General features: G+C 53.8%; 1 protein-coding gene across 5 annotated transcripts in view; it reads right to left on the bottom strand.

The window, feature by feature from the left end:
- Nucleotides 1-12,157, bottom strand: part of FERMT2 (FERM domain containing kindlin 2) — a 52,727-nt gene extending 40,570 nt beyond the window's left edge. For 3 of the 5 annotated variants that reach the window (XR_015772882.1, XM_014257478.2, XM_088057382.1), the window contains exons 1-2: nucleotides 12,109-12,157; nucleotides 10,947-11,115 (exon numbers count right to left, since the gene is read on the bottom strand). Coding sequence is in view for 4 of the 5 variants with exons in the window: in XM_014257478.2 (XP_014112953.1) it covers nucleotides 10,947-11,103 (157 nt within the window). In the remaining variant the exon portion in view is untranslated. The remainder of the gene's footprint in view (nucleotides 1-10,946; nucleotides 11,116-12,108) is intronic. The other 2 variants (XM_088057381.1, XM_088057384.1) reach the window with 1 other exon arrangement.
- Nucleotides 12,158-12,466: the final 309 nt, after the last annotated feature.

The raw sequence follows: 12,466 nt of genomic DNA, 5'->3' as shown, positions 1-12,466 counted from the left end.
GGGATGCAATGCTGCATGTGGATGTTCCATGTGCCTGTCCTTGCTCAGGGAAATTACGGAGCGTCTGCTGCTAAGGAGGGAACGCGCTGAGGCGCTGCTGGAAAAAGAAGTGGGATTCTTTTATTGCCTTTTATTGGGATTTTAAGTGAGTTTTGCAATGGAAAGTCGGTGTCTTGATGAGGCAGGGGTGGTAACTGGAGTCCTGAAGAGCTGATGCATCAGCCCCAACTATCCCAAAACGCTGCTCCTGGCAGTGCAGGGCTCAAGATGCTCAGCCCATGGGATACAGGGAGAAGAGCAAATCCTAACAAGCCTGAAAGCCACTGTTTTTCTAAAGTAAACTCAAGGAAGAAAGCTCTTTCCAGTGTTAATAGGATTGCTCAATTAGCTTACTTGAAGGTTTATTAACTTAGATTGTATCTTGTTCCACCCCCCTGCCATGGGCAGGGACACCTCCCACTATCCAAGGTTGCTCCAAGCCCCATCCAGCCTGGCCTTGAACACTTCCATGGATGTGGCATCACGTTTTCCTGCAAAATTTTCCCTGTATTTTTTAGCTTTTTGGGTATTTGGATATTTGGTTGCTTAATATTCCATTTAAATGCTTGCACAGCCATACCCAATCCTGTCTAAACCCCCGAGGAGGGAGAGAAATTTTTCAGTGCTGCTGAACCCAGCTGGAATATCGGGAAACTCTCCAGAAGAACTGAAAGGTGAGGTCACCTCAGCTCCCCAACACCCCCAGCACCGATGGGCTCAGGAAGGACTTTGCCAGTGCTGTGTAGAATTCCTTTAAATCCCTGTACCAGGAACCCAGAGAAATGTGGATTACTCAGCACGGAATGAAGGAAAGCAAGGGTGGATTAGTATTTTTTTAATTGGATTTTTTTTCGAAACAGGATCTTCACAACCTGATTTTGCCAACTGTTCCCCCCCATCCATCAAGCAGAGGATTTCACTGGCTGCTCCTGACTCCATGGAACCAGGAGAAATAGCAGAAAACTCAATTAAGGAATGTGGTTTCCATGATTCATCCAACACAAAATGGGAAGGTGCGGGAAGGTGCGGGAAGGTAGGGAAGGGAAGGGAAGGGAAGGTGCGGGAAGGTGCGGGAAGGGAAGGTGCGGGAAGGGAAGGTGCGGGAAGGTAGGGAAGGGAAGGGTAGGGCAGGTGCGGGCAGGGGAGGGAAGGAAAGGGACGGCGCGGGAAGGGAAGGGGAGGGAAGGGAAGGGAAGGTGCGGGAAGGGAAGGGAAGGGAAGGTGCGGGAAGGGAAGGGAAGGGGCGGGAAGGGAAGGGAAGGGAAGGGAAGGGAAGGGAAGGGAAGGGAAGGGAAGGGAAGGGAAGGGAAGGGAAGGGAAGGGAAGGGAAGGGAAGGGAAGGGAAGGGAAGGGAAGGGAAAGGGAAGGGAAGGGAAGGGAAGGGAAGGGAAGGAAGGGAAGGGAAGGGAAGGGAAGGGAAGGGAAAGGGAAGGGAAGGGAAGGGAAGGGAAGGGAAGGGAAGGGAAGGGAAGGGAAAGGGAAGGGAAGGGAAGGGAAGGGAAGGGAAGGGAAGGGTGCGGGAAGGGAAGGGAAGGGAAGGGAAGGGAAGGGAAGGGAAGGGAAGGTGCGGGAAGGGAAGGGAAGGTGCGTTAAGGGAAGGGAAGGGAAGGTGCGGGAAGGGAAGGTGCGGGAAGGGAAGGGAAGGTGCGGGAAGGGAAGGTGCGGGAAGGGAAGGGAAGGTGCGGGAAGGGAAGGTGCGGGAAGGGAAGGGAAGGTGCGGGAAGGGAAGGGAAGGTGCGGGAAGGGAAGGGAAGGTGCGGGAAGGGAAGGGAAGGTGCGGGAAGGGAAGGGAAGGTGCGGGAAGGGAAGGGAAGGTGCGGGAAGGGAAGGGAAGGTGCGGGAAGGGAAGGTGCGGGAAGGGAAGGTGCGGGAAGGGAAGGTGCGGGAAGGGAAGGGAAGGTGCGGGAAGGGAAGGTGCGGGAAGGTGCGGGAAGGGAAGGTGCGGGAAGGTGCGGGAAGGTGCGGGAAGGGAAGGTGCGGGAAGGGAAGGGAAGGGAAGGTGCGGGAAGGGAAGGGAAGGGAAGGTGCGGGAAGGGAAGGGAAGGGAAGGTGCGGGAAGGTGCGGGAAGGTGCGGGAAGGTGCGGGAAGGGAAGGGAAGGGAAGGGAAGGTGCGGGAAGGGAAGGGAAGGGAAGGGAAGGGAAGGGAAGGGAAGGGAAGGGAAGGGAAGGGAAGGGAAGGGAAGGGAAGGGAAGGGAAGGGAAGGGAAGGGAAGGGAAGGGAAGGGAAGGGAAGGGAAGGGAAGGGAAGGGAAGGGAAGGGAAGGGAAGGGAAGGGAAGGGAAGGTGCGGGAAGGGAAGGGAAGGGAAGGGAAGGGAAGGGAAGGGAAGGGAAGAGGGGGGAGGGGAAGGGGGGGGAAGGGAAGGGAAGGGAATGGAGGGAAAGGGAGGGGAAGGGAAGGGAGGGGAAGGGAAGGGAAGGGAAGGGAAGGGAAGGGAAGGGAAGGGAAGGGAAGGGAAGGGAAGGGAAGGGAAGGGAAGGGAAGGGAAGGGAAGGGAAGGGAAGGGAAGGGAAGGGAAGGGAAGGGAAGGGAAGGGAAGGGAAGGGAAGGGAAGGGAAAGGGAAGGGAAGGGAAGGGAAGGGAAGGGAAGGGAAGGGAAGGGAAGGGAAGGGAAGGGAAGGGAAGGGAAGGGAAGGGAAGGGAAGGGAAGGGAAGGGAAGGGAAGGGAAGGACTTCTCCAGGGAGCTGTCCTGAGGAGCAGCCCAGCCTCCCTCACCCTCCAGCCCTGGATCACACTCCCTACACTCTCCAAAAAGGACAAGTGTCCCAGGGTGACAGCAGCCTGCAGTCCTGACTCATCCCCATGGAATGTGCAAGCCAGAGGAGCTCGTCCTGCCAAAAAGACATCACACCCAGCAAAGGAGCCAGGGGATGTGTGCTGGGAGGGATGATGCATCAGACAGGGAAAGGAGGATGATGGGCAACCTGAATTCCCAACCTTGCATTCCCAACCTCTCACCAGGCAATTCCCCCAGTGTTTTAATGATGGTTAATCCCTGGTTAAAGGCTTGGATCCCTGGAAAGTGATCTTGGAGCCCTGAGGATACCTCACCCCACTCCATAATTCTGAGTGCTGGTCCTTCTCTTACAGATCCGTGTGGGATCATGGCTGGAAGAACAGGGCCCTGGCACAGGGTGCCCAGAGCAGCTGTGGCTGCCCCTGGATCGCTGGGAGTGTCCAAGGCCAGGCTGGACAAGGTTTGGAACAACCTGGGATAGTGGAAAGTGTCCCTGCCCATGGAAGCATGGAATGAGATGGTCCCTTCCAACCCAAACCATTCCATGATTTCTTTTTGGTTCTGCCTGTTTCCCCAAGCTCCCTAACGAACACAAAACACTTTTAAAAGACCTCACCCACCACAGGCCCAACTCCTGGCATTAAAGCCCTGGGGCAGGACATGAGGGATGGGGACAATTCCTGCTGCAGAAGCTCTGGAGCTGAACAAAGCTCTGCGGAGCATCAGCCAGCAAGGAAAGCTGAGCAAGACAGGAACAAGACCCAACTTTCTAATTGAATTGGAGTTTCAGCAATGAACCCTTCCCAAAGTACATGTGCCTGCAGGGAGCAGGGAAGAGAAACAAAACAACCACCAAGACAAGGAGGTGTAATGGGCTGGGAAGAGATTTAAAATCCATTGGCAAGATGGATTTTTTTGGCTGCTGTCAGGATGTTCTGCAAGCTGAGGTAAAGGGGAAGGTTTCTGCAGCTGCTGGTGTGGCTGGGTTTTTATGTGCATCCCCTCCCAGAGCTGTGCTCAACCTGTTGGCCAAATTCAGCAATGTTTTACCAAAAAGTGGAGGTTTCTCAAGATCCCAGCTGGTCTGGAAGAGTGGGATCAATGCTGGCCATGCCATGCACACAGCTCCCAGCTGGGGTTCATATCTGAACGGCCACAGAGGTGTTGTAACCTCGCTGGAAAATGGGTGAATGAAAAAAAAAACAAGATGTGTTCTCCAGAAATAAAAAATAAAGAAATAAAAAAGCTTTCCTCTGCTTTTCAGGGCACTTCTCATGGTCTGTCCCAACAGTTCTACCTAGCAGAAGCTTCAGCCTGGATGAGAGCAATGTGTCAAAAGCAAACCTGGGCAAGAAAACTAAATTACAGCAACTCTGCTAAAATTCCATCCAACAGGAATCTGGGGGGTCTCAGCATTTTTCCAATTCCAAATAAACCCCTGACAGCCACTGCAACATTCAGAACTGAATCCTGACAGCTGAGTTTTGTTCTTCTGCCCCTTTCTAAGCACTCAGTTAATTCACACTTCAGAATGAGAATGAAGAAATGCAGCTTCTCCAAGATGTTTTCACACCACCAGACTTTTCCCCCCAGTCACACCCAGAGCTGTATGCTGGGCTGAAGTCAGTGAGCTCCTCAAGGGCTGTAAATCTCTTTCCTTCCCCTCATCTGTCAGGAAAACCACCACTAAAAACTCCCCCAACACCCAGACCAGGAGCTGGTGGTGCTGATGTCCCTGGTGATGTTGAAACAACTGAAGTTTGCAGTGCAAATAATCCCTTCTTTCCCAACTCAGTAAACATTCCCCACATCCACAATTTCAGTTATCCACAATCTTTTTTTCTTTTTCTTTTTTTTTTTTTTTTATCACATCAAAGACCAAGGGTTAAAATTCAGGTGCCTGTTTTGCTGAATCATGGAATCACAGAGTGGTTTGGGTTGGAAGGGACCTTAAAAACAATTTAATTCCACTCCAAGAGACACCTTCCAATGGACCAGGGCTTTGAACATTCCCAGACATTCTATTCTGAGTACAATTTCTTTGAGTTTTTATATGGTTTAGACAGACTCAGCAGATGCCTGGGTGAAACACAAGCCCTGATGGAGAGGAAAATGGAAGAAAAACTGTAAGGAAAAAAAAAAAGGGGGGTTTAAAAAAGGGGAAGTGTTTGAATGTGATGATTTCTAAGATTTTTCACTCCCCACACTGGCTTCCCCACGTGCCTTATGTCAAATCGAAACCTGAGGGAGCTGGAAGAGGAAACTACTGATTTGGGCTGGGTGGGAGCAGCAAACCCAACAATTTCCTGTCTGTGGTGTGACAAACCCAGGCTCTGGGATGTGCAGGAACACCAACACACTCCCTGCTCCTTCCCCTCCCACCAGGACCCGTGAGCTCTTTCCAGCCAAATCAGACATTTCACATTGACAGAATTAAAAACAAACAAACAAATAAAAATAAAATCATAATTGTTTTGGCCCCTACAGAATCCTCACTACTCTTGACTAGAAATATTAATATAAATATTAATACAAATATTATACAAATATTAATTGGTGTGACTGCAGCTCAGAGCTACCTCCCCCCACCCTGCATTCCTCTGGTCATTGGCAGCTCAGCTGAATATTCCACTGAGGCTCACAAAGAGGACTTTATGTGAGCCATGATCAATCTGAACCCACACAGGAGCTTCCTGGAGTCCCAAGCTGGGTGTAAAGGAATGAGCCAGCCCCTCAGGGATCAATGTGTGTGTTTGTGGTCCCTCTGGGGCTGTGTGCTCACAGCACTGGCACCTCAATGGCACCAAAAATGTGCTGTTTGGAGGGTGAGGATCAGCACAGGCCACAAGTGAAGGGATTCATCAAGTGGAGATGGGGAAATGCAGGGAATGGGAGCAGCTCTGCTGGTCTCCTTGAGGATGCTGCTGAAGTGGAAGCATCCAGGGGGGTACCAATTCCAACCCAGAACAGCCCAAAATGCTGCCTGGATCTGGAGCAGCAGGACTTTGGTGCTCAGCAGGTGCCAGATCCCTCTCTCTGCTCACTATCCCACTGCCTGCCAGCAAGTTTTGCTGTTTAAAAGCTTGGGAAGAAATTTTCCAGGGAAATCTGGAGCAGGATCAGCGCCTGCCCAAACCACCCCCATTTGTGACATTATTTGGGACAAGCTCTCAGCCCCCAGCCCCAGAGGGACCACAAACAGCTCCCCGAGGACTGAATGGCATTTGGGGGTCCTCTCCTGGCTGTCATGCACTAGGAAAGCAACACTGAGGAGTGACCAGTGTTGATTTTGAAGGAAGAAATCCTTCTCATCTCAGGTGGCAACTGATGGACAGATGGGTCCCTGTGGATGTCCCAGGTGAAGGTGCCCAGGTGACATCGTGGGCACGGACTGGAGAAACGCCCCCAGTCACACCTGGCACCAAGTGCTCAGACACCAAATTCTGGCAAGTGTGGCTGCAATCAGAGAATCCCAGAATGGCTTGGGCTGGAAGGGAACTCAAAGTCCATCTCATGCCATGGCAGGGACACCTTCCACTATCCCAGGTTGCTCCAAGCCCCGTCCAACCTGGTCTTGGACACTTCCAGGGATCCAGGGGCAGCCACAGCTGCTCTGGGCAACCTGTACCTCACAGCCTTCCCAGCCAGGAATTCCCAATTCCCAATCTCCCATCCATCCCTGCCCTCTGGCACTGGGAGCCATTCCCTGTGTCCTGTCCCTCCATCCCTTGTCCCCAGTCCCTCTCCAGCTCTCCTGGAGCCCCTTCAGGCCCTGCAAGGGGCTCTGAGCTCTCCCTGGAGCTTTCTCCTCTCCAGGTGAGCATTCCCAGCTCTCCCAGCCTGGCTCCAGAGCAGAGGGGCTCCAGCCCTTGGAGCATCTCCATGTCCTCCTCTGGATTTGCTCCAGCAGCTCCATGTCCTTTCTGTGCTGGAGTCCCCAGATCTGGATGCAGCATTCCAGCAAAGCCCAAAGCACAAGGAACCAGCCACCTACAAGACAAGCCCTGCAGCCCCCTCCTGCCTTGTGTTTACAACAGGAATGGGCTGGGACAAGGACTCTGCATTTCTCTCCCATAGCCTGAAGCTGTTTCCAAGAGCTCATTCCAGTTGCAAGGCAAAAAATTTCCCCAGCGAGTCTCACGAGGGCCTGGAGTGTTTATAAGCACTGCAAAACCTCAAACACAAACCTGGGCAAATCAATGACGCTGCACTTTGTTAGTGTTTTATTCATAAACCTTTCAGGGGTCCATTAAGGAGAGGAGACTTCACAGGCAGAACAACACTAATATTTAGAATTGATCTTGCAAGGAATGGAGCTGAAATCCTTGGAAGATAACACAGCAAAGTCTATTTGATGGTGAAAAGAGCCCCTGGGGTGAATCCCAGATGCGAATCTCAGACACATTTGCAGGCTGAAACCACTTTTAAAAAAGAGCTTGAAGTGCTACAACCAAAACTGCAGGGGATAACTCCTGTGCCAGTCCTCAGGTGACATCCCACCCTCTCCCAGGTGACACAAAGGAGATAGTGCAAGAGCTGCCAAAGGGAACAATGGAAGTTGCACAAACCCTTATCCCAGCTTCAATTCACAAAAAAAACCCCCAAGGCCTCAGGAGATGTCATCACAGCCTGCCATTGTCAGCCTGTCTGAAGGCAGAGAGTTTGCTCTGACATTTATTCATGTCAGCTCTCCTGCCCATGCCAGGTCACTAAAACAGGGATGCCACCACACCACCCATCCTTAACCCCTTTTGGTGCAGAAGGACATCTATAATTCTAAATCTTGCTGGGTTTTTTTTTCCACTCCCTTATCTATTTTCCTCAGGTACAAGCCCAAAAAGGTGCTCAGTGCTCCCAGCAAACCCCAGGAGCTGGAATCTCCTGCCACCCATATCCTGCCTGTAAAAGAATCCCAGAGAGAAATCCACATTTCCATCACAAAACTTCTATCCACAGACTTTCTGAATCTGCTCACTGCACATTTAGGTCATCTGTCTTAGGCTGTGCCTCTGCCAGACATCATTTGTCCCCCCTGCCCTGTTTCTGTCAGCTATTCCTTTATTCCCACGACCAGACAGAGCATCCCCCATATATCCCACTGAATTCCATAAACCCCACAGAGCTCCTCCCTTTTGCTGTTTCAAAAAAAGCAGGATTTTTTTAATTCCATGTGTTTAAAACAGCCTCAAGTTGACAACAACAATAACCTGCGCTCACTTCCTTCCTTCCTCTACTCCCAGTGATTTTAAGCCACGCTTTATTTTTTTATTTTTTTTTTTTTTTTGTTTGTAAGTCAATAGTGGCAAAAATCCTAAAAAGCCCTGAGAAAGCACCAGGAGTTTCCACTACAGACCCCAGCCCTCACGGAGCAACTAAATGCTGCTGCTCCTAAAACCTCAGCAGTTTGTTGCTTATTTTTCAGGGATGACTTTGCCAAGAACTTGGCATGGCTCAATTAACGGAGTGGCTTAATCCAGCGGGTGATGAATAACAGGGGAGCCAACAGGTCACTGCAATTCACTTGAGTTACCAGAATCCCTATCTGCTGTTTGGGCTTCCTCCAATCCCTGCCTGCATCAGCCACGGATTTTAATTGCCTGTTCTCAAAGAGTCTGACTGCAGCCGCTCTGAGCAGGCAGGGACCGAGTCCATGGGATTTATGGATACCTGCAGCCCTGAAGTTAAGGAGGAGAGACTTTGCTGGACTCCTGCTTCATCCCAACAGGATATTTACTGCACTCTTTCTCCTACAAGCATCAATAAGTGTTAATGTAAATTAAGATTTTTCCCTTTTCCAAGCTCTCCTTGCTGCTGGGAGGAGGGAAGGCATTTTTTCCCCCCTGTTCACTGATGGTGAAGAGCTCCTACCAGCACCCTACAACCACAGCGTGGCTCATCTGCTGCAGATTCCCACTGATGGGAACCTCCCTGAAACTCCAGGCAGGCCACAGAAATCTCCTTCCCAAAGCCTGCGGGATTTCTCCCAAAGGATGGAGCAGGCAAACCCCAGCTCAAGGCACTGACCCGCCTTCCTTCCTCCCCCCTGCAGTGTGCAAGCGGAACAGCCCACGGGGGATCCCACAGGGAAACACAGAACTGCAAGGAAACTTTATTTTTAGGAAATTTTCTTAAAACTCACAGCACAAAATCTGCTTGGCAGGAGAAGAATAAATTTTTTTTTTTAACACTGAAAGTCGTCGAAGTAAGGAATTAAACAGAGAGGAACAACAGGGAGGAAAAGGTTAAAAAGACAGGGAAAGGGTTTCAATGTGGAAAAATTGCAAAATGAATTTATGTGGAGACGAGGCAGCACAGAGGGCTGGATGAAGGGAGGCATTGAGGAGCACGGGAAGATGAGGAACGAGCCCCATCCCACCCCGCTCAACTGGCAGGAGCTCAAAGAAGAGCCATAAAAATAATGAGAGGGCTGGAAGAGCTGACACGCAGGAAGATTAAAAAGAACTAAATACGTATAGCTTTGGCTGGGCGACGAAAGCCAAGGGGAAAGGGAAGGCAACAGCCGGAGATATCCATGGATCTGACCATGCCGGGAAGGGAGGCACTGGGGCCGAGCCCCCCGGGCAGCTCCATCCCCTATTCCCCACGCTGCTGCGGCCGCCGCATTCCTTCCCTCTCATACAATCCCTAATTTAACAAGTGGAGAGGATCCGGGCAAACATTTCGGGGGGGATGGATTACGTCAGGAGCTAATTTAGGTCCTCTCCGGGCTCCGGCCCCGCGGACATGCCTGGCTTTCCACACACGCTTCGGCCCTGGATCAGCTCCGGCATCTCCCGACACCCAGCACCGAGGGCGGCATCGCTCCTGCACTCATGAGTGCATTTTTATCACCTCTAGAAAGCTGGTTTGCTTTTTCCCCAGCCACGGAGCACTCAAATTCAGCAAAACTTTCCAGTTAAAGTAAAAAAAACCAAAAAAAACCCAAAAACAAACAGAATAAAATCGAGTTTTCGGGGAGTTCAGCACGACGAGACCCTTTGATGCGAGCGCTCGCTTCCTTTCGAAACCCAGAGTATTTCTATGCGTCTCTTCCTTCCTGAGACCCCAGCTAATTAATAAATCAAAAGCTAAGCACGGGGGAAGATGGGTTTTTTAAAGGCACCCGCGGGCTCCGCAGCGGAGCGGGACCTGCAGCTGACAGCTCCGCTACTCCCACAGCCGCAGGCACGCGCGGGACCTCGCAATTAATATTTTATTTCAGCAATTACAGCCATCAGCCCGGGCTGCACCGCTGAGTCAACACAGCCGAGCCATAAAGAGACGATAAAAGACACAGGGGGGGGAAGGACACCGCCGTGTGCCCGAGGTTCCCTCGCCCGCATCACCCCACGGGGCCCCGGGAGCGCTTTGCTCGCACGGAATTTGGGGATGAGGTTTTGATGTAAATTTTGGGAGCGCCCACAAAGCCCCAGCCCGAAAAGGGAGCTGTTTGCTAACTCTGTGTAAAATCCTGGGTGTGAAGCAGCCGGTGGATGGGGCTGAGGCCCTGGGGTGGTAAAGTTTGGCTGGGGGAGGAGGTGAGAGGAGGCTGGAAGGTGCAGGGGGAGGAAGGCTGGGATGGGGGGCTAGGGCAGGGTGTGGGGACCTGGGGTGCTCCCTGGTGCTGGGAGCTAAGGCAGAGCACTGGGAGAGGCTGCTGGAGCTAAAACACAGTACTGGGGCAGGATGCTGAGAGCCAAAGTATTGAGAGATGGTGCTGGAGCACAGTGCTGGGATAAGGTACTGGGAACTAAATCGCAATACTGGAGCAGGGTGCTGGAACACTGGGTGCTCACGCACTGGACTGGGGCAGGATGCTGCGAGCTGAAGCACAGTACTGGGAGAGGGTGCTGGGAGCCAAAAGTGCAGTCCTGCAGCAGAGTGCTGGAGCACCGTACTGAAGCAGGAGCGCTGGGAGCTAAAGCAGGATACTGGGAGCTGGAGCACAGTACTGGAGTGGAGTGCTGGGAGCTAAAGCAGGGTACTGGAGCAGGGTGCTGGGTCAGGGTACTGGGTCAGGAGTGCTGGGAGCTGGGGACTGCACTGGGCAGGGTGCTGGGATATGGAGCACAGTCCTGGAGCAGGGTGCTGGGAGTTAAAGCAGTACTGGAGCAGGGTGCTGAGCACCGAGAGGATGCCGGGCTGCTCGGAGGGTCCCGGGGCACTCACCGAGCTTCTCGACGAGGCGCAGCATGACGCCGCCGATGTGGATCTCGCCGGTGACCCTCAGGGTGACGTCGCGGCCCAGGTCGGTGACATGGACGCTCAGCTCCCACGTCCCGTCGGCGTAGCAGCCGTCCGGCATGCGGATCCCGTCCAGCGCCATGGCCCCGGCCTCCTGCGCCGCCGGCCGCGCCCGGCACGGAGCGGGAGCGGGATCAGCAGCGGGATGGGCCCGGCTGTGCCCGCTCCGCGCCCCGGGGCAGGGCTGGGGGCGCGGTGGGGCGGGATACGGGGCCGCAGCGCTGCCCCGCCGCCACCGCCGCCGCTCCTGAGGGGCCGCCGCGGGAGGAGCAGCGCGGGCGGGCAGGGCGGGAGGCGGAGGGAGGGAGGAGGAGGAGGAGGAGGAGGAGGGGGATAATAATTAAAGGAAAAACGCGCCTGTGGCTGCCGGGCCCCTTGGCCTTTTATGGAAGCGAAGGACGGAGCAAGTGGGGGCCGCTCCAACATCCGGGAATCGCCGGGGGGCGGCCCGGCCGGCATCGGTCCGGCCTGCCTTGGAATTGTCCCGGTTCGGCCCGGTCCGGCCTGGCTGTGCCCGGCCCCGCTCAAAACAGCTCGGCTCAGCCCGGCTTTTCCCGGTTCGGCTCATCCCGGCTCGGTTCTGCCCATCCTAGCTCGGCCGAGTGTATCCCAGCTCCGCTTATCCCGGCTGGGCTCTGCCCTTCCCGGCTCGGCCCAGTTTATCCCGGCTCATCTCTGCCCATCCCGGCTCGGCCCAGTTTATCCCGGCTCATCTCTGCCCATTCCGGCTCGGCCCAGTTTATCCCGGCTCATCTCTGCCCATCCCGGCTCGGCCCAGTTTATCCCAGCTCCGCTTATCCCGGCTCGGCTCTGCCCAGCCCACTCCAGCTCAGCTCATCCTGGCCCAGCTGTGCCCGGCTTTGCTCAGCCCAGCCCAGCCTGGCTTGTAGCCACTGGTCCCAGGGCATCCAGAGTGGGAAATTCGGGAGCCAGCCTGGAGAGCATCCATTTGGGCTGGCGGAACCTTGGCTTCCCGAACACACGTGGGTTCCACGGCATCCGTGCCCACTCTGCACCCTTTGGGGAGTGTTTTTAACACCAGCCCCAAATTCATAGGAAAAATCCTTCCCGTTCTGCAAAATCCTACCTTGGCATAGTAGCCGGTGCCCCCGTTGAGGCTGGGAGATGGGCTGGTTCCCTCCATCCTCATAATCTGTGTGAATATGGGAAATGGGAACTGTCTTTAAATAAAAGGGTCTGAACCGGCACAAATGGAGGAAAAAAAAATATTATCCGCTTCCTGTAGCTCCTCCACCCAGTGATACACACATCCCGCCAAGCAACCGTGCTTCCTGAAAATCCAACACGCAGAAGGGGCTGCGGTTTGAGGTCCAGCGCTGTGGATGTATCCTGCCCCGTGCCAGGTGATGGGAAGTCACATCCCAACAAAGCTGTGCCCGCCCTGGCAGCCTCAGGGATGGCTCTGCCAGCACTGTCTCCATGAA

The sequence above is a fragment of the Pseudopodoces humilis genome, chromosome 7, assembly GCF_049639895.1.
Source record: "Pseudopodoces humilis isolate 2021_Gansu_Grassland_sample_001 chromosome 7, ASM4963989v1, whole genome shotgun sequence".
Classification (NCBI taxonomy): Eukaryota; Metazoa; Chordata; class Aves; order Passeriformes; family Paridae; genus Pseudopodoces; species Pseudopodoces humilis.
Note: the sequence above shows the minus strand (reverse complement) of the source record. Positions and strands in the feature narration are given on the sequence as shown.